This window comes from Diabrotica virgifera, chromosome 9 (assembly GCF_917563875.1).
Source record: "Diabrotica virgifera virgifera chromosome 9, PGI_DIABVI_V3a".
NCBI classification, from domain to species: Eukaryota; Metazoa; Arthropoda; class Insecta; order Coleoptera; family Chrysomelidae; genus Diabrotica; species Diabrotica virgifera.
Window position 1 is genome coordinate 169,851,295 of NC_065451.1, and position 19,726 is coordinate 169,871,020.

Genomic DNA, 19,726 nt, shown 5'->3' on the forward strand with positions numbered 1-19,726 from the left:
GAAATGTGGGTCTATCGCCGTATTCTGAAGATCAGTTGGGTAGAAAGAGTCACAAACGAAAGGGTTTTGCAACGTTTGAATAATAGTTGCGAAGTAGTGAACACAGTTAAAAGGCGCAAATTGGAATACTTTGGTCATATAATGCGTCACCCAGAAAAATATGACATACTTCACCTTGTCATGCAAGGTAAAATAATGGGAAAAAAAGTGTGGGCCGCCGTACAACTTCTTGGCTTAAAAACCTACGCCAATGGTTTGGGAAAACTAGCACTGAACTATTTCGTGCGGCTGTAAATAAGACAATGATTGTTAATATGCTGGGCAACATGAGAGCCAACGATCGACAAGCGGTCTCGGCACCTTTAGAAGAAGAACTAATCTGCAATTTAAATTTTTTTAATAGATAAAGGGCTTTAGAACCAAAAATTGACACGTTAGAACCAGAGTCAATAAGAGCAGAAATAGAGTCGTCTAAAATACTGATTGAAAGATAAGGACGGTTGTCTTGTTCACGAACATTTAAAAGAGGATTTGTAGACAAAGTTCGACTGATGTGGGACGTATGTGCCAAAGATACTGGAGTAACGTTAGAGACAGGTGGATTGACAATGAGGGAAGAGGGAATAAGAGATGGTGAAGATATGTTTGAATTTAAGTTATTTGGGTAAAAAGTTAGGTCGTCAGAGATAACAGGTGAAGAGAGAGTTGTAAGTGAAGGTAGGGATTCATCGGTTAATGACGGGGTGCGCTGGGTTGGTCCGCGGGTCTTCCTTGTTGTGGGGTGGAAGATAGTGCTGGCGGGTTGATGGTGACGCCAGTATGGTCGTTTTTTTGAACGTTAGAACATTTCGGACACCTCGCCTTTGTAACACGCTGTCTTCCACAGCTGTAACAGAAAATAGTAGCTTCGGATTGGCAATCCTGATAGACGTGTCCTTTAGTTCGGCAATTCCAGCAAATTACGTTCAAAGAACATGTTTCTCTGAATCTTTGAGGTAGGGAAGTGGACTGCTTAGAACGGGAAGAACAAATTGCACGAGAAGTTTCTATGCACTTACACGCATTAATGAGATCAGCAACAGTGGGGGTTTTAACCATAGCAAGACCCATAACAAAATCAGGAAGAAGACCTAACCTAATTTCTTCCACTCGCTCCGCTTCTGAAACATTTTTTTCAAGACGATTGAAGAGTGCCTCACAATCGGCTATAAAAGAGAAAAAAGGCTCATCAGGACCTTGCTGTTTAGTACGAATTTGTTCCCATAAGGCTCTATCATAGTTGTCAGGTAGATAGGTTTGTTTCAAAGTTGAAACTAACTCATCCCAAGAAGCAAATGACTTTTTTAAATAGTGGTTATGCCACCAAGTGAAGGCAGAGCCTTCGAAAAGATCTCCGGCGGAGAGAAAAAGATCAGAATCCTTGCATCCTCTAGACTGTTTTAAGACATTAAGTTGTTCAAGAAAAGGGATGAGGTTTGTACCCCCAGAAAATTTTCTTATTCCCCATTTGTGCACGGGAATAGGTTTTGACGCAGTAAGAAAAGAAGGAGAGGCAATAGGTGTAGAAGAGAAGTGTTGAGGCTCCTCTTCATCTTGAGGATTTCCCAGTTTTTCCTCCAACTCGCCAAAAAGTATGGATACGTCCATTTTAAATTTTTGCTTGGTCTCTTCTTCCTTTTCATCTGAAGCGGCCATGCGACGTGCTCTTTCGGATAGATGTTGAAAACGATCGGAAATAGTCCGATAGCTAGGAGTTGCACTAGTACCAGTAAAACCCTCGACCAAAGTTTTTAACTCCTGGTACGTTTTCTTAGCGTCTTTGACATCCTGCGTAAAAGCCGGAGTCAACTTATATTCTGGGGCTGTCTTCTTTTCTTCAGTAAGCAACGCTCTCAGTGATTTCCTACGCACCGCAACATTTTCGGGCACTGTAGAACCTCTAATGGTGAGTTCGTAGGCCAATTCCTCCGTTTTTAGGTGGTTGAGATTGAAAGGGAGAGGCATGATTAACAACGAGAAGATAGTTGAAAAATCTGAGAGGATAGTTGTAAAAGAAAAAAGACAGAAATTCACAGCGGGCGAAGAATGAAGAATACAACGATAGTAACTACAATTCAAAATTAATTAAAGGGAGTAAAATTTAAAAATAGTAAAGATAGTTTTAAAGATAGTTAAATAAAATTAATTCAGCATAAGAAAATGTAAGTCCTGAAAATTTAGTATTTTTGGGACAAACGGTATATTATAATACACTACCACATTAAAAATGTATCGCAATAATAAATATTAGCGACAAAATATTTTATAGATATCATTAAATATGGGTTGCTAATACCGGCAAAAGGCAATTAAGCAAAACGAACATTTATCAAAGAAAAATAAAATGTAAAAACTAGTATTTTAAGCTACGCCATTAATGTTGAAAATAGACAAAAACAGCAGAGTGAATATTAATATCTACTAACGAATTAAATTGAAATTGTAAAATAAAGATATTTTAAAATTTTTAGCGATAAAATTCTGCAATATAGTTTAAAAGTAAATTTCTATTTCCTGCATCCTGACTAGGATAAGCGCGAGAAAGAAAAAACAGGTTTTATTGGGGGCCATTTTGTAACATCCTGATCATAACAAGACCAGGGCATTAAGCAACACCACACTGTTGGGAGAAACGATGGGAGGAATTCCTCGAACATCCCTTAGGATATTCAAAAGAAAAACGTCCACCGTTCCATCCATCAGAATGGTGCCCTGCCCGACCGCTCAGCCCTGGGTTCGTTCCCTGTTCATTCTCCCTTCACACCCATCCCAGAAAAGGTACAGGAAATAAAAAGTCTACCTAATCATTTTTATATACGCTATTTATTGAAATATAAAAAAAACTTAACAAAAATCATTTTTATTGTATACTGATAACAAGTTAATTTTCTAAGCCCGTGACCGAGACCCCGCTGGTAATCGGTACAAAAGTTATAAAGGTAAAAATTTACTCAGCTTTAAGTCCTTCCGTTACAGTTCCTAAAGGAGGTCCCCAATCCCTGTAGAATTTGTCGTCGCCGGTAGTTAAGGGAAGTCTAGGGCTACGTTGTTGGGCTGTCTTGTCTCTGTAGGGCTGTCTTGTTTAATTTATTCTACTGCATCAGGATACGGTTGTAAGCTAATTCGCTCTCCAAGGTAGCGGTAGAAGGTTTTCTTTTCCAGGTGCTTGATTAAAATCTTCTTCCCGAGGTAGGGGCTAGAAAAATTCAAACAAGGATCAGTTTTCTCCCAAAAGAAAAGCCCGATCAGAAATAAAGCTGAGTGTGGTGAGAAACACGATCTCAGCCAAATCTCTGACCACGGCGTGGTATTATTAAAAATAAAAAGAAATGGAAAGAATTCTATCAATAAAATATTATAAATATGTACAGGAAATAAAGTAGGTAATATACTATAATATACCAGAGAAAAATAAATAAAATTATACAAGTTTTTAAGCATTATTTCAAGGAGAAAGTAGGTATCTGCTGTGCAAAAGAAATCGGTGAAAAACTTAGGCTAAAACTAGATAATCAAACTTACCCATTGTTTAACGGCCTACACACAAACACGATAATATATGCCAATATTGTGCCTGATTTACGTGGCAATGGCAAAAGGGAGCTAGTACAAATTTTTATCGCATTAAATAGCTTCGAAGAGATGTACTAATTGACTTGACGGTAGTAGGGTCGCTTCTAGAAATATATAGTCCGAGGGACAAATACCAAGCGGAGCTTGGTGTAGCGCTCAATCGGCTGATTGAAACGTTACATCCTCTTGGTCTATTTGTTACTGGTCTCCAGTTCACTATCTTCCTAATCAGTTCTTCTACCCCTCTTCTTTGTGTGTGTCCAAACCATCTGAGTCTTTGTGCTTTAATGAATTTTACTTTATCTTCTCCTTCAGTTATATTTATTATTTCATGGTTCATGAGCCTTCTATATTCCCCTGTTTCTGTCATCACTGGGCCATGTATTCTTCTCAAAATTTTTCTCTCAATTATTCTTAATTTTCTTCGTCTTTTTCGTAAGGCACATTACTTCTGCTCCATAGGCTATCACTGGTCTAATTGCTGCTGTATATATTTTTGATTTTGTTTTTTTGCTCAGGTTTTTGTCCTTGAGTAGTCGGTGGTATTTCCAATATACTCTATTACCTGATTTAATTCTTTCGTTGATCTCTATACTCCTTCCGTGTTTGCCGTCCACCATCACCCCACGTATTTGAAGCAATCTACCCTCTGGAATGTATTTTCACCTATCTTTATTTCTGTTATTCTGTTTACATTGTCTCTTGTGCTTATAAGGTATTTTGTTTTATTCTGATTGACTATTAATCCTCTCGTCTTTGCTTCTCTTACAAGGGTTAAAAGTGCCTCTTCTAGTCTTTTTTTATCTCGTGCTATCAGTCCTAGATCATCCGCATATCCTATGATCTGTGTTGAGCTTTGAATAATTGTCTTTTTCAGGCCTGTGTCCCTAATTACTCCTTCTAGAGCGATATTGAATAGTGTCGTTGACAGACTGTCTCCTTGTCTTACCCCAAGTTCTATTTTGATGTTTGTATCTCCCTCATTTGTTTTAACTTTTGCTGTTGAGTCTTTCATTGTCATTCTAGTTAGTCTTATTAATTTTGCCGGTATCTCCATTTTTTTCATTTCTTTTAGTAATTGTTGTCTGTATATGCTGTCGAAGGCCTGTTGGAAATCGATGAATAGTATGTGTAATTCTACGACATGTTCATAGCTTTTTTCAATTGTTTGTGTTAGGACCTGTATTGCATCTATTGTTGATCTTCCTTTTCTAAAGCCCTGTTGGTATGGTCCTATAATTTTTTCTGTGTATTGATTTAGTCGGTTTCTTATAATTGTGGTCAATATCTTATACGTTGTATTTAGTAGCATAATTGCTCTGTAGTTGCAGCACTTAGTTGGATCTCCTTTCTTAAAGATTGGTGTGATATGCCCATTTTTCCATTCTATGGGCATGCTTTCGTCCTTCCAAATTGTAACCATTAACTTGTGCATTCGCTTCGTGAGCTCCTCTCCTCCGTTGATGATCAGTTCGTTGTTGATTTCATCTGGCCCTTTCGTTTTGTTTACTTTTAGTTGTTTTAGTACCTCCATGAATTCCTGATAAGTAGGTGCACCTTCCTTTTCATCTCTGTTATCTCTTATGTCCTCATCCTCTGAATCTGCCTTGTTGTTGTTTTTGTATAGGTTCGTGAAATGTTTTTCCCAATCTTTTTTGCTTATTTTTGTGACAGATTTTTTGGTGTTGTATTGTTGTTTTATGTATTCGAACAATTTCTTGTTGTCTTTATTATTCGATTCTAATTCTTGCATTTGTTCAATGATCCGTGTGTTCTTCTTTCTTCTATAGAGTTTCAATGCTTCTTGTTTTTCTTTTCTATATTGGTCCAATTGTTCCTGTTCGGCACTCTGTAGCCATTTGTTTCTTGCGAGGTGCTTCAATTGACTTTTTTGGTGACATTCGTCATCAAACCATTCTTTCGATTCTTTGTTTTTTTGGAATCCTATTATTTGTTCTGCTGTCTCTATTATGCTGTTCTTAATGTTTTTCCATTCCTCTTCTATTTCTATGTTCTCGTACCTGCCCAGTTTCTGTTCCAGTTGTTCTGTATATTGCTGCTTTTTTTCTTGCGTTTTCAGTTTGGCTATATTCCATTTCCTCCTTTCTCTTTCCTTATGATTATTTGCTTTGATTATTTTCATCTTAAGTTTTGCTATCAACAATATGTGATCAGTGTCCGCATTTGCCACTCTATATGACCTTACGTCTTGTACTACTTGTGTCCACTTTTTCGAAATTAGAATATGATCTATTTGGTTTCCATCCATTCTTCCTGGTACCATCTATGTTATTTTGTGTTCTTCTTTATGTTTATGCCTAGTACTAACTATATATGTGTTTGTTGCTGCTGCTAGGTTGCAGATTTTTCCTCCATTGTCGTTCGTAGTGTCATGAATGGTTTCTTTGCCCGCTATATTACTATTATAGTCCTCCTTTCCGATCTTTGCATTGAAGTCACCCAATATTATTAATATATCATTCCTCGGAATATTTTCACAGGTTTCTTCCAGGATGTCGTAGAATTCTTCTTTATCTTCTTGGCTTGCTTCTTCCGTGGGTGCATAGCAATTGACTATCGAGATGTTGGCTTGTTTATTTTCTATTCTTATGTAAGATATCCTTCCATTAACTGCTTTGAATTGTATCACTTTTTCCCTCATTTTTTTTGTTCACCATAAATGCCGTACCATTGGTTCCCTGTTTGTTTTCTCCCGCATAGTATATGCTAAAGTTTTTCTTCTCAATTTTTCCTTCTTTCTTCCATCGTATTTCTTGTAGGGCTAGGACTTCTAGTTCGTATTTTTTCATTTCAAGGGCTATTTCTTGCATCTTACCTACTGCTAGCATGGTTCTAATATTCCAAGATCCCATTCTAATGGGTTTCGTTCTTTTCTTTTTATTGAGATTCTTTCTTTCTTTTGTGTGCGTTATTTTGTTTTCGTTAACCGTTTGCATTGCCGAGTCTGTTTACAGTGGTACTATCTTTTGATTTTCATCAGCTAGTTTATTGGGAATGTTTCTACTTTACCGTCTTTTCTCCATCTCCATTTTTCATTACCATCCACGGTTAATCCATTGTAGTCCCTTTTAACATTTCTCCCCATGTCTCTTAATTCCTTACACTTTGCTCCTATTTCTTTCTGAATATTTCTTTCTAAGACTGTCACATCTTGGCTTATGAAAATCTTCTCCCCTTTGATATGTCTCAATTTACTTTTCTTCTTCATTACCTTATTTTTTTCTTCTATACTTCCCATTTTCAATAGACAAGTTCTGTCTCCCAGTTTAACTGCTTTCTCTATTTTTGTGTTCTCTTCCAAGTGCTGTTTGATGAAGTTTGTCATTTTTTCTTTTAGTTCAGCTTCATCATTCGCATCTATTTTGAGACCCGTTATTACTAGGTTGTTTTGCTTCATTTCTTTTTCACAGCGTTCTACCCTAATTTCCAAAATATTTAGCATTTTCTTTGTTTCCTCGAGTTCTGTCTTTACCTTATTGTTTTCTTTCTTTAATTCTAGTATTTCATCTCTAAAAACCTTGTTTTCTTCCCTCGTTTGTCTAATTTCATTCAAAACTTGTTTCAGTAAGCTATTTGCTGTTTCTTGTTCTGTGTCCATTGTTTTCTCCATATCTTCCGTTTTCCCTTTGCGATTTGCAGCTTTTTTGTTGGGTTTGGGGGAGATACTGATTCTCTGTCTTTTCTCTTGCGATATTCGATCAGAGGCTCGTCCCTTTCCAGCTCCAGCTTTATTAATTTTTTTTTACCTATGTAATATAATAGACCTAGTTTAAATTACGTACTATTTCTTAAATATATACAGATTTTAGAACTACTAGTTTACCAAACAACCGCGAAAAGGGTTAATTTCGGACTATCTCCGCGAAAAAATTAACCCCTATCGGTTCTCAGTATGTTTTTATTTATTTTTTTTTTGTATTATCTATTCTCTATTTTTTTTGTTTATATTTCTCATGTATTCTTACAAAAAAGTTCTAATAATGATTGGAATTTTACTAACCGTTCCTTTGGAGCGTTGAATCCCACCTTTATATCTCCGCCAACACTTACAAGGTAAAGGTAGAATGTTTTGACACAAAAGTACTAAGTTTTATCACTATTTACTAATTGTGTGTAATGTTTTTTGCCGAACAAAAACACTATTAAAAATACATAGATCTTTCTTAGGACGGTAACAGCAACCCTTGCACTTTCATAAACGTCCCATTTTCGTAAAATTGATAATATTAATAATAAAACTCACGTTTTTGAACGCATTCAAATAAAATAAATAAATGTTTTTCTCGGATAGCTTGTTAACAGGTTTGTTTATCACAACTTTTTCGTAGAACCGTCCCTTTGGACGAAATTAAAAATGTATAAACATTTTCAATTTCTTTGCAACACGAAAATGCAGCAGCTGCATAATAATTTGGTTAAATCGGAGAGTGCAGGTAGAGTCTATACCGGGTTCGGAGGTCTCTCCCCCTCATCAGTAGTCCCATGTCATATTTATTTACTCTTTTGTAGGAGTATTAAGGAATCTTTCTTGTTGGAACTTTTACCACGCTGAGCAGCTGAGTTGTGAATTATTTAAAATTCTCTCATCTTAATTTCCTCGGCATTCTGTTTGATGTATAACTTTTGAAAATTTCAGGAGGTGTAACCAAAGAAAGTATTCCACCTGTTGTCAATCTGGTAGTATGGAAACGATATTTCTTGTCGTTTTCTGTGCTACTTCGATTGATAACTTACTTTGATAATAAAAGAATTTATTAAGCTACATCAAATGTAGCTGTAATTATGCACCGAAATCTGAAAGCAAAACTTAAATTTGACATTCTATTTATTTTTGATAACGTCAAATTTTATATTATAACCCGTGATCGGAGTAATACCCACTTACATTATTACTGAGGGTCAAAAATCCATTAGAATAAACAAAAGTTTTCTTTTGAATAAGATATTTGAAATTAAAAATTAGGTACTTACTCTTAATTTTCTCTTTTTTTTCACCTCTGTAACTTACTCAAATAAACATTATAGAGGTTTTCAAGGACTTTCAGCTTTCGGTAATAATGTAATCTTTTATTCTGCGTTTAAATTTTTGCAAAAATACTAATGAGTTTTCTTAAGATTCGAAAAAAATTTATACATTTAAAAAGCATTGCAAGAAAATTTTACCCCTACGCACTTAAAAAATACTTTTTTGCGTTTCAGTATAATTTAATTTTTTGTCATCTTTTATTATATTATATTATACCCATATTATCATTTAATTTATCCCTATTATTGCAGAATTCATTATTAAATTTTATTAATATGGTATCAAAAACCAACTAAGTAGATAAAATAATTTGATAAAATCATTATCTATATTTATATTTCTGATTAAAACAAATATAGAAGATTTTCACAAAATACCAAAATATTTATTGAAACTATAATTAAAGTTGATTTGCACATTTCTACAAAGAGATCAAAAAATATATGACAAATTTAAAAGGTTTTACACATTGCAGTAATAACATTTCCACAACAGTTGATAATAAAAGAGATCAATACAAATAATTTCCTTTATTCTCATAGTTGAAAATTAGCCACAGTGATGAAACACAGTTGTGTAGGTAGCGAATAATGTAAATGAAATAAAATCAATAATGGGACAAAATAAATATATCTATCATATGTAAATTACCAAAATATAGTAAAACAGTTCGTGATTATCTGAGTCACTCATGCAAGTTTATAAGCTACATAATCAGTTTGTGTAGTGTTTGTGTTTTGAAAACTTCGTTTCTAATTATTTCTCGTTTTTGTTATGTAAGGTAGGAGTTTCACATGCTTAATTATCACTCTATGGGCTAATAACCATCCTATAATAGTTTTGTTATTTTATAGTCCAATCTTCAAAGACCAATGAACTTCTTAAAATTAGACGAACAAGCTGCAATTTTTCTGGGATTGTCAATTTTGGTACCCCAGAAAGAAAGCAACTCCGATCCCCAGACTTTCCCCTAAAACCCACTCAGTAGGGGGGGTGAACAGGAAACATCGATTTACCAAGAATCTGTACACAGAAGAAAAAATTAATACGAAGGTGATATAATTTTGATCAAAAATATTTATAAGAAGAGTAGAAATTCCAAACGTTCTAAGTGCCTTTCGCTATTTTTGTCAGGAAAGGAAAAAAACTGCCCAAGTCAAATGTTAAGTTAAAAGATTTATTAACATGTATTTTATTTGTAACATAGGGGTATATTCGCTTATAACCTGTGTAATTGAAAAGAAAAAATTAACTCCTTATATGCTAAAAAAATTGTATTTAAGGAACTTTCTATGTACCATGGTACTTAGAACCATTTGAACGGAAAATGTATTATTACATAAAACATACCGGTTAACTAACCAAAGAATTATTACTAACATACGAAGTTGTTAAAATGTTTTACTTTAGAATATTGTGGTAATAGCCTTTAGCACTTTCTGGCAAAAAATCCAACATGGCTGACAAATCTTTTTTCTTGCCTTCCGACAAAAGTGGCTTAAAACATCATGATATACAAGCTTTTCCAATATCGTCAGGTTTAGCCCCGTTTTTTAGTACAGTGATACATTTCCAAGTGTCTATGTTACTGTATGTGGTCTTATACGGAACAATAACTGGATAATCTTTACAAACTTTTATCATAGTAGCCTTTGATATTGGAAAATTTACTTTTAGTACGGAATCGCAGGCGCTTTTTAAGTCTAAAAAGTGCGAATGTTCCATGTCAACTACAGTGAATGGTTCCCCTGTAACTTTAGCAGAAGCAACCACTTGCTGTAAATCCATCCGGGTAAAACTCTTTGAGACTCTTTTCTTTTTTTCAATAATCGCGAAGTCCCGATCACACGATAAAAAGCTATGTCCGCTTAATAGACATTTTTGAACAATCTCGTCAAACTGTCCAATTTGCACCAAAAACATCATTAAAAAAATAAGAGTGCGGTTCTTATTTTGTCTGGCACAATTATCGGACCATAGAACCAGTTTCTTTTTATCAAAAATGTCATATGAATTCACTAGACGTAAAATGCAGGATCCAACTTCACTGCTTCCACGACAAGCTTTTGTTTCATCCCACATACACATAAAAGCTTTATTTACATGAGATACATGGATGCCCAGATTATAAAAACTCAGTTGTCTACTATGGTACATATTACTATGTGTTAAATTTGGCACCAGTAAAAGTTGCTAAACATCCACAGATATCATACAAAAGTCACAATTGGAAAAACGTGAATCATACGAGTCCTTATTCATACATTGAAGGGCTCTCTTATACTTGCAATGATGAAGTAATTGCTCTCGTTTAGCAGTTTCTAATCCAGATCCACTGGAACCTGAAATCTTACAAGCAAGCAAATCGCAGGTCCTGCAGGTATCCGTCCTGGGATGGCAAAATGAAACATGTGGAAAACATTTCAAAAATACTATTCGATAGAATTTGTAAGTAATTTTGCTGCCTGGATATTTGCTGATGAAACTTCTGTAAACACGACTCATATTGAGATCACTACTAAAATACACTTTGTTACTTTTAGTTCGACCGTAATGACTTTCATCGCATGGAAACTAGTTAACGTGTTGTTTGGTTTGCTCCCAATCTTCGTTAGTATACTTGTGGTGATGTGCGTTTCCCTTTCATTTATCTGTGTAAGTGATAACTCCTTCTTGACACCTACTTTGCAGAGTTTGTAGACGCCTGTGCGATACTACAAAAATATCCTGGAAAGTTTGCTTGCACACTTGGAAGGAATTACCTGTTTTATTAGGTACAGAATAAAAAATTGTACATTGCCTACGACTGTTAGTCGGGGTATTATAGGTCGCATGGCGCCTCCGCTTTATTTCTGCCACAGGCAAAAGTCGCATCAAAAAAGTGTTCTGCAAGTTGTGATGGTCCATCTTCATAAAATCTTCACGTGATTTAAGTTTCAAACGTAGCGAGATCTTTTTGCGGCTGTATTTGCATTTGCAAGTTGCCTGTAACAATAAAACACGATTATTAAATTTCTGGCTTTAGTAACTAAAATATGTTAGTTTTTCTTGCAGGCATTTACGGAAATGTTTTGACTAAGAGTTTTAACGAACCCCCCTTGTTATAACTTCTAAAGCAAAATAACAAAATTAATATTGACATTTTTCATATAAAACTTAATCAAGTGCATTAAAACAAAATACTCACGGTTTCTTGAGGAGGTGGCAGCGCTGGAACACTTGTATTCTTTCGATTTTTATAGGCTTGCCCAGAAACGCGATTTTTATACTGTTCTGCACGCTTAGAAGTTTTACTGAGTCCACACACATGCTTATCTGTTTTATTTTCCATCTTTAATGGGTATTTTCTAAGAATCACGCTAAACGCTTCCTAACCTGAAAGTCCCCACAACAACAATAAAGAAGGCAGTGACTTGACGTCCGTTAAACGGGCTATTAGAACATTTGGAAAAATCATAGGTCGCGTGCTTAGAACATTGTCATTCTTTAGGTAGGCAACACACCACGCTTAACAGGGGTTTGGCACTGGGAACGTTTTAGGGCTATTGGCGATGGCACATAGAACATATTTAATAGAATTATCTTATTTTGAAAAAAAATGGCACTTAGAACGTTTGGAAGTTCCACTCTTCCTGACTCTAGGGAGTGCTATTAAGCACTTTCTGTGTTCTCTAAGAACACAAGAACATAAATGCTCTCTAAGAAACAACGCTTGAAGCAACTGACGATTTTTATTGTCAATTGAAGACATAAGTGGATAAAGGTCATATGTCACAAAATGATGTTTTTGAGTAATGAGCATTTTAGTGTCTTTTGTTCCAAGTTAATTATTTGTTTTATAAATTTGCATTGCTATACTTTTTTAAACATATTATATTACCTTTATCCAAATAGTAAATAGTAGAAAATTCTTCAAATTTACAAATTTCACGTGGATAAAGGTCCAAACGCAATTTTGGACATAATACCTTTATTTACTACAATTCGAAAATCATAGTGTGACATATTGCTTTAATACCTTCCGGTTATTTTTATTTTGCTAAAAATAGGTAATTTTAAAATTTTAAAAGGTTAAACAGCACATTAGAAGAACAATAACCTAATAAAACAATTTTCTCAAAAAATGAGACATATGACCTGTATCCACTTATCTCTGCAATTATGCACATTAAATCAGTTTTTATATTAAATTTTTATCAGTTCTAGGACAAAAATTCGATATCTGTTGATCAGAGTGTCCTATCGACAAAAATCAAAATTCGTTTTAAAGATGAAGAGTGCATATTTTGTATACCATAATTTACGATGCTTATGAGGTCAAGAAATTGTATGGCTTCCATTGATCAATCATTATGAAATTCCATTGTTAGAGCCTAGACGATACAAAAATATTTGCTGACCCACTCTTGAATGAGCAAGACTTACAAAGTGACTTAGATTCGATCTTCAAGTGGTGTTCGGATTGGATGTTACCTCTAAATAGAGATAAGTGTGTGGTTTTACATTTGGGAAAAAATAACCCTCGTTTGCCTTACTCGATAGACGGGCATTTACTGGATACTGTGGAATCATATAGTGACCTTGGTGTAACAATTACTGAAAATTTGAGTTGGTCGGAGCATATTTCAAACGTTACTAAAAAAGCGAATAGTAAGTTATACCTACTTAGTAAGACTTTTACAAAAATATCATTTTCGGGTTCTATTCGTTTGTATAAAACTTATGTCCGACCCCTACTGGAGTACTGTGGAACGGTTTGGTGCCCAGAATTAGTGCGCGATAGAACTCTTCTCGAAAATATTCAAAAGAAGGCCACCAGACTATGTTTCAAACGAAGAAGGCCAGATTACCAACAAAGACTTTCTTTAGCCGGGTTATCAACTTTTGAAGCTCGTCGACTCCGTGGTGACTTAATTATCACCTTCCGAATTTTAAAGTATGGATATGGAGATTTGCAACACTTGTTTATTTTAGACGATCACAGCAGACTACGTGGACATAGTTTGAAAGTGAAGAAGGAACCGTTTTCGTCGATAAAGCGCCAACATTTTCTGTGTAATCGTACTTTTTGTATATGGAACAGTCACTCAACGGAAATTATAAATTCTCCATCTATTAATGTTTTCAAAAACCAACTACACAGTTATTTGTTTGTAAACTGATCAGTGTTCTGCACAATCTATTAGTCTATAGTTTATTTGCGAAGCTTATTTTTGTAATGTAGGTACTATTTCATTTTTCTTGTAAATGGGCTTATGGGTCTCCATGACCCCAGCCCTTATTTCTATGTAATAATAATAATAATAATCTTCAAAACCTACACATACAATAAAATTTTGATTTTGAGTGTTGGCAATAAATATAGAACATTTGAAATATGCCAAAAAACCCTGAATTTAAACTTTTACATTAAAAATAATCTAAAATGGTTAAAGCTGCTTCTTTACGATTTCTTATGTACGTTTACTAAATATTTCTCGTGGCGTAATGTGAAAGTTTGAATTATGCATGCCCAGAAAGCTTCATTGGCCTTCTTTACCTTGGAGTCCAGAAGTTCCTTCTGTAATAGTTTAGAAACCAGGATGAGTCCTAGGTACTTCCCTGGTTTGGAAACCTTTAAAGCTTTACCATAGAAAGTAAGGTGCCTGGTTGATCCGATGGACTGTACTGACACCATTCGTCAAAGAGTACGAGACCTATCTGAGTGACATTAATGGGACGCCGTTCCCGATAAGGATCCTTTTACTAGTATAACTACATCATCGGTGTAGGAAGTCTTGTGCATACATACCTTGTTCTTGCAGTCGACGTAGGCTATGGACCACTAGAGGGTAACTACAACAAGAGGTCGACACCCTAACGCAGCAACCGTTTCAGTAAGCGGCTATATGTATCTGAGAAAGCAGAGCACAGATCAGCCTAACCAAATTTCAACCTACCTCATGCCTTTCAACGGCTACACAAATGGATTCAAAAGTAGCGCAGACATAATGATGCAGGGCCGTCTAACAAGACTTGGAAGGTTGCATGAGGTGAATAAACGAAACGACAAAATGATCAGACATTTTTCAAAAAGCTATCACGTTTTTAAAAGTTACTTGGACCAACATTTGTAACATTACTACTCATGAATGAAGCGTTTCTATCACAGTATATTTAACAGAAAATCCTTAAGTTATTACTGTTTTAAGGCTATGAGTACATAATTCGCAAATATTTTACGGCTATCCCTACTTTTTCTGTCTTTACACGGCAAATTACGTGTAGTAAAATTCTCACTGGTATGGAAACTGCAGATGTAAACATTAGGTTGACACTGTCATTAGAAAAGTAGAGATGGCTATTTCGGTTTCGTTCAGTTTTTGAATGTTCTTGGATAACCTTTACTTGTATAAATGATAGGATTATTTTTTTCACTAATTATATATTCAGTGGTTACCATTATTTACATACTATACAAATAGTCGAAGAAGGAAAAAAGTTGTAAAGTTATTTTAATAATGTACTGTTACCATGGAAAGAAGTACCTACTACTGACCAGAAGTATCTACTACAAAGCGTAGCACCAGCCGTCTGCATTACACCAATCGTGATGGAATTAGTTTTTCATGTGCTTGTGATTTGTAAATTCACATTTTTACGTACCAAATTATTAGAATTGTACATGGGTAAAAATGAGTGACTCAGATCAGTGAATTGTTATCTGTTAATCTACTTCACAATTATTAAATTTTATTTGATAAAAGAATGACCCCAAAAATTAAGAATCTTCTTCTTAGTTCGTAAATTTTTCTATGACACACATTCATAAATGCTGCCATATTGTAACAAAAAAATACCTACGCCGAAGACGTCCACCCACCAACTTCACTTAAACTGAAGCAAAATACTACTAAACAAGCACATACTTTAAAAGCGTAGTACATTCTTCTATGTAGGCTGGTAAATAGTAGCAAATACTACGGAGAAAAGCAAATGCTTTTTAAGTGTAGTGAAATCTTCAAAAATGTAGTACGTACTTGAAGCATTAGCATTTACTACATTTTATGCCACCATGGGCACTTTACTTTATAGCTAAACTCGTACCTATTTACGGTTATCGGAACAAACTCTTATAAAATAATACTTTTATTTGAACGTTAATGACTTGAGATACTTGGATTTTCCATAAATAATATATAAACAATAAATAACTTTTTATTAATTGTACGCCTTAAATCAATTATTATTTTTCAAATACACTATCAATACTATATAATAAACAACTCTTTGATTGATTTTATTATCATCGTAAAAGCGTTAAAAAGCAGTAGCAGAATGAACTGCTATATCAAAATAGCGGGTCGCACACATCTCTTCTTGTCACTGTCTTGAGTCTTGTCATAACATTATATTCGAATGAGTGCGTTGTATGACAAAGATAGCGAATGTTCGATTTCCACGGACATGTTATAGAGTATTGAAATTGAAAAATTAATTACTTACTAATAAGTACGAGTACTAATTATTATTATGTATTTTAAAAGAAAAAATTATTAAACACTTCATTTTATAATATAAAAGCTATACTTACTGAAATGGAAAGTTGTAAGTGACATGATAATATCTATTATATAAAAGTAAACTTGAATTCAGGATTTGATTATACATATATTATTATTGGACTATGTATTGGCAAAAAAAAATAATTTAATTCTTATACCCATGTTAGAAATTTATTTAGAAAATTATTAATATTAGATGGTAGAAACTTTTGTTTATTAAAAAAAAATAAAAAAAAGACGGCCATAAACAAAAAATAAGGATAAATGTAGTTATATGTTAAAAGAAACTTATCAAACCTGTCGGGATTCTGGCCTGTCGGGATTTTGGCCTGTCAGGAATCTGGCGAGTCGGGATTTTGGCCGTCGGGATTGTGGCTGTCGGGATTTTGGGGTAGACCTAATTTGTATAGGTATTCCGATATAACAACGACCTTCACCGGTCTGTTTTTAAGGGATAAATATGATTTGATTACTATGATTACTTTTATTGCTTTTGTATTTGCGTACTGGTAATCATATCATATCGAGAATCGTATTTCTCAGTAGGTAGGTAAAATATAGGATTCTCGCATTCGATCTTTGTTAATGACATATACATTACATATTTTACCTCCATTATACCTCCCTCTGTTTCATCTTCTATCCTCTCCTCACCCTCACAGTGTGAGGCTCACACCCTTAAAACGCTTCGTACCGATAACGATATTCGATAACACTCGTAAAATACCGGTCCCGTCCGTTACTCGCTGGGATATGATTAGTAGAAAGTAATCAAGTTTAGATACAAGTACATAGTCGGTACTCGCTCTGATACGATTGGTACGAAGTAACGAAGTAAACAAAGTAATCAAAGTAACGATTTGCTTCTCTGTATACTTGTATAGTAATGGTTACTTTCGGTATTCGTAAGTAACGAGTACTTTGTAACGAATAGATACTTTTTCAACATCGCTAGTTTCCAACACCGTACACCTTGCGTTTTCTTACCTATAGTTTTCTTAAATCGTCAGTCCATCCTGTAGCTGGTCTACCCAAACTTTTCTTATTTTTTCTTAGTCTCCATCCCAATAACCGCTTTGTTCATCGCCCATATGCCATTCTAGCTATGTGTTCTGCCCGTCTCCATTTTAGTCTGAGTATCCTTTCGATAACGTCAGTCATCGTGGTTCTTCTCCTGATCTCTTCATCTTTTATTTTGTCTCGAAGAGTTATTCCCAACATGGATTGTTCCATTCATCTCTGTGTGACTCTCAGTTTGATAGCCGAGTCTTTTGTTAAGGTAAGTATTTCTGTTCCGTATGTCAACACTAAGAGGACGCATTGATCAAATTCTTTTCTCTTCAGGCATGTTGACAGCTCACTGTATATTAACATTACTACTCATGATTGAAATTATACCTATTTATATATTCTACAATCATTACCTATTTTATTGTTCACAATACAATTAAATTAAGACTTAAGGAGTTCCTAATATCTTGCATATTCCCTTTAAAATCAATAGGGCGTGCGTCCCTGCTTCCAGATAAGTATTAAGAACACGAAATCAAAAAACACGGGGAATAAGACTGTCTGTTAACAAAGTGGATTAATGTTCGGTGTAAGAGCTATCAGTGTCTCCACAATCATTACTCAGGGTGTAGTGTTCTCCGATATTAACATCTGTCTTGAGATAGGCAGACTATTTCAGTCGAATAAAAAGGAAAAGACCATTGACAATGTTACATTGATTGATTTCTAGTGGGAGCGAAATCTTTTGAAGTTGCAATGGCTTTTTCGGGTTTTTGTCAGTTCACAAAAATTGACTTGACTTACAGTGACGCAGGGGAAATATTGGAGGAAAGTTGGTATTCTATACTTCATTTGGAAATCATTGATAAAACTAACTTATTCACTCAGACTGGGAATATTGAACATAATCGTTATATAAAATAAACTTAAGTACTGATGCAGACTTTTTTAACTAAATAAAAAGTCAAGAAAAAAACTGAAATGAAGGACTTAACTGAACTTTCCCAGAAGTTCCTGTTGTTGTGGATCTTAGTCGACGGATGTTTGGCAGACTTCTCGTGGTTTCATGAAAGCGCACCGAGAGAAAAAAATTCTTGACATAAAGAAACTTTATTAATATTTAAGAAAGATCGACTTGGCATATTGCCTAAGAAATATGTCTTTGTATGTAAGATATAATTTTCTAAAATATTTCAAATAAATTTTAATATACCCAAAGAAATATATCTTAAACATGATTGAACTATCACTTTCTTGCAAATTGCAAACCCATTTGTCAGAAATAAATTATATTTGTCATAAGAATATATTTTCTTGGCATTACAAAATTCTTCTTTCTGAGTAATAATATTTCTTAGTAAGGAGTATTGTTATCTTACCATTATTAATTAATGTATTTAATGTTAAGAAATATATTTCTGAGATATAATAATTGTATATTCAGAATTAGCAACATTTCTTAAAAATAAATCATTCTGTTAAGGTAAAATTATTCTTTATTAGATAATAAAAACAGGATATAAAACGTTAGATATTAATACATACAAATACTTTCTCCACTCTTAAACTACTGGCTTCTATACAATAATAAAAGGATGGAGAGGCAAATCCAACTTCCTTAATTTTTCCTTCTTTTTGTTAGTGGCACTTTGTATATCAGCAATTACCTAAAACCATTGATTATAGACACGGTGTCTATAATCCATCCATGTCATCCATGTATAAACCATCCGTGTCTATAATCAATGCTAAAACAAAGCCGTTATGGAGAAAGAGTAAACTTATTTTAATAAAAATTTTTTTATAAGGATATAAGTAGGTACATACTTATTTTGACAAAAGAAAATACAAAAAAAAAACAAATACACGGGCCCACCTAAGAACAAATAGTTTTTTGGTATAAGAACGGTAGGTATCAGTAAAACAGTCTACAGTCCAAAAACATTTCTTGGCATTTCAACAAATAATTATCAATTATATTTAGTTTAAACATGGCTTTATTTATCCTACCATCTTTGTTAATTTTTTTCCTTTTGTATATGAACTATTAATTATTTATCTGTATAATATCACACAATAGACATTGTTTAGCTAAAACAAGAAGAAAAATAAAACAGATGTAAAACATTGAAGCAGACATGTATATTGTAATTTTATTTATTTATATAATCTAAAAGAGACAGCAAACTTAATAATTAATAAATTTTGTTACAAGAAAGTACTATTAGTTTACATCTTAAGTTAATTTATACCTATTAATTTATTTAGTTTTCGGCAACAAAAGGTCTTAATCGTTAAGATGTTTCTTTTAGACTAACTAATATTTCTTTATGACAAATAAAGCACACGCCATGTTTTATATAACGTTGATTTGTAGGATTGTATATAGAAAACGATACATTCAAGAAACATATTATAGTTTATACATAAGTATAGTATACACAATTTTATAAAGGAACTTACCTGTATACAGTTCTACTATTTATGGAAGACCCTAGTTGGTTAATAGCTC

The 19,726-nt window shown here is 34.0% G+C and overlaps 2 protein-coding genes across 2 annotated transcripts; both read right to left on the reverse strand.

Annotated features, from left to right (window-relative positions):
• Nucleotides 1-732: 732 nt before the first annotated feature.
• LOC126892097 (uncharacterized) lies at nt 733-3,781 on the reverse strand. The gene is made up of 2 exons (XM_050661531.1): nt 3,562-3,781; nt 733-3,235 (listed from the first exon to the last, which is right to left on the reverse strand). The coding sequence occupies exon 2, from the start codon at nt 2,002-2,004 to the stop codon at nt 733-735; it is 1,272 nt and encodes a 423-aa protein (XP_050517488.1). The 5' UTR covers nt 2,005-3,235; nt 3,562-3,781.
• Nucleotides 3,782-6,613: 2,832 nt separating this feature from the next.
• Nucleotides 6,614-7,075, reverse strand: LOC126891577 (uncharacterized). Its single transcript, XM_050660753.1, has one exon. It carries the CDS (start codon nt 7,073-7,075, stop codon nt 6,614-6,616), a length of 462 nt encoding a protein of 153 aa, XP_050516710.1.
• Between the last annotated feature and the right edge of the window lie 12,651 nt (nt 7,076-19,726).

Bases quoted from the DNA above. Each gene is read 5' to 3' on its own strand.
- LOC126892097 (XM_050661531.1), bottom strand. From the start codon at position 2,004: ATGCCTCTCCCTTTCAATCTCAACCACCTAAAAACGGAGGAATTGGCC.
- LOC126891577 (XM_050660753.1), bottom strand. From the start codon at position 7,075: ATGCTAAATATTTTGGAAATTAGGGTAGAACGCTGTGAAAAAGAAATG.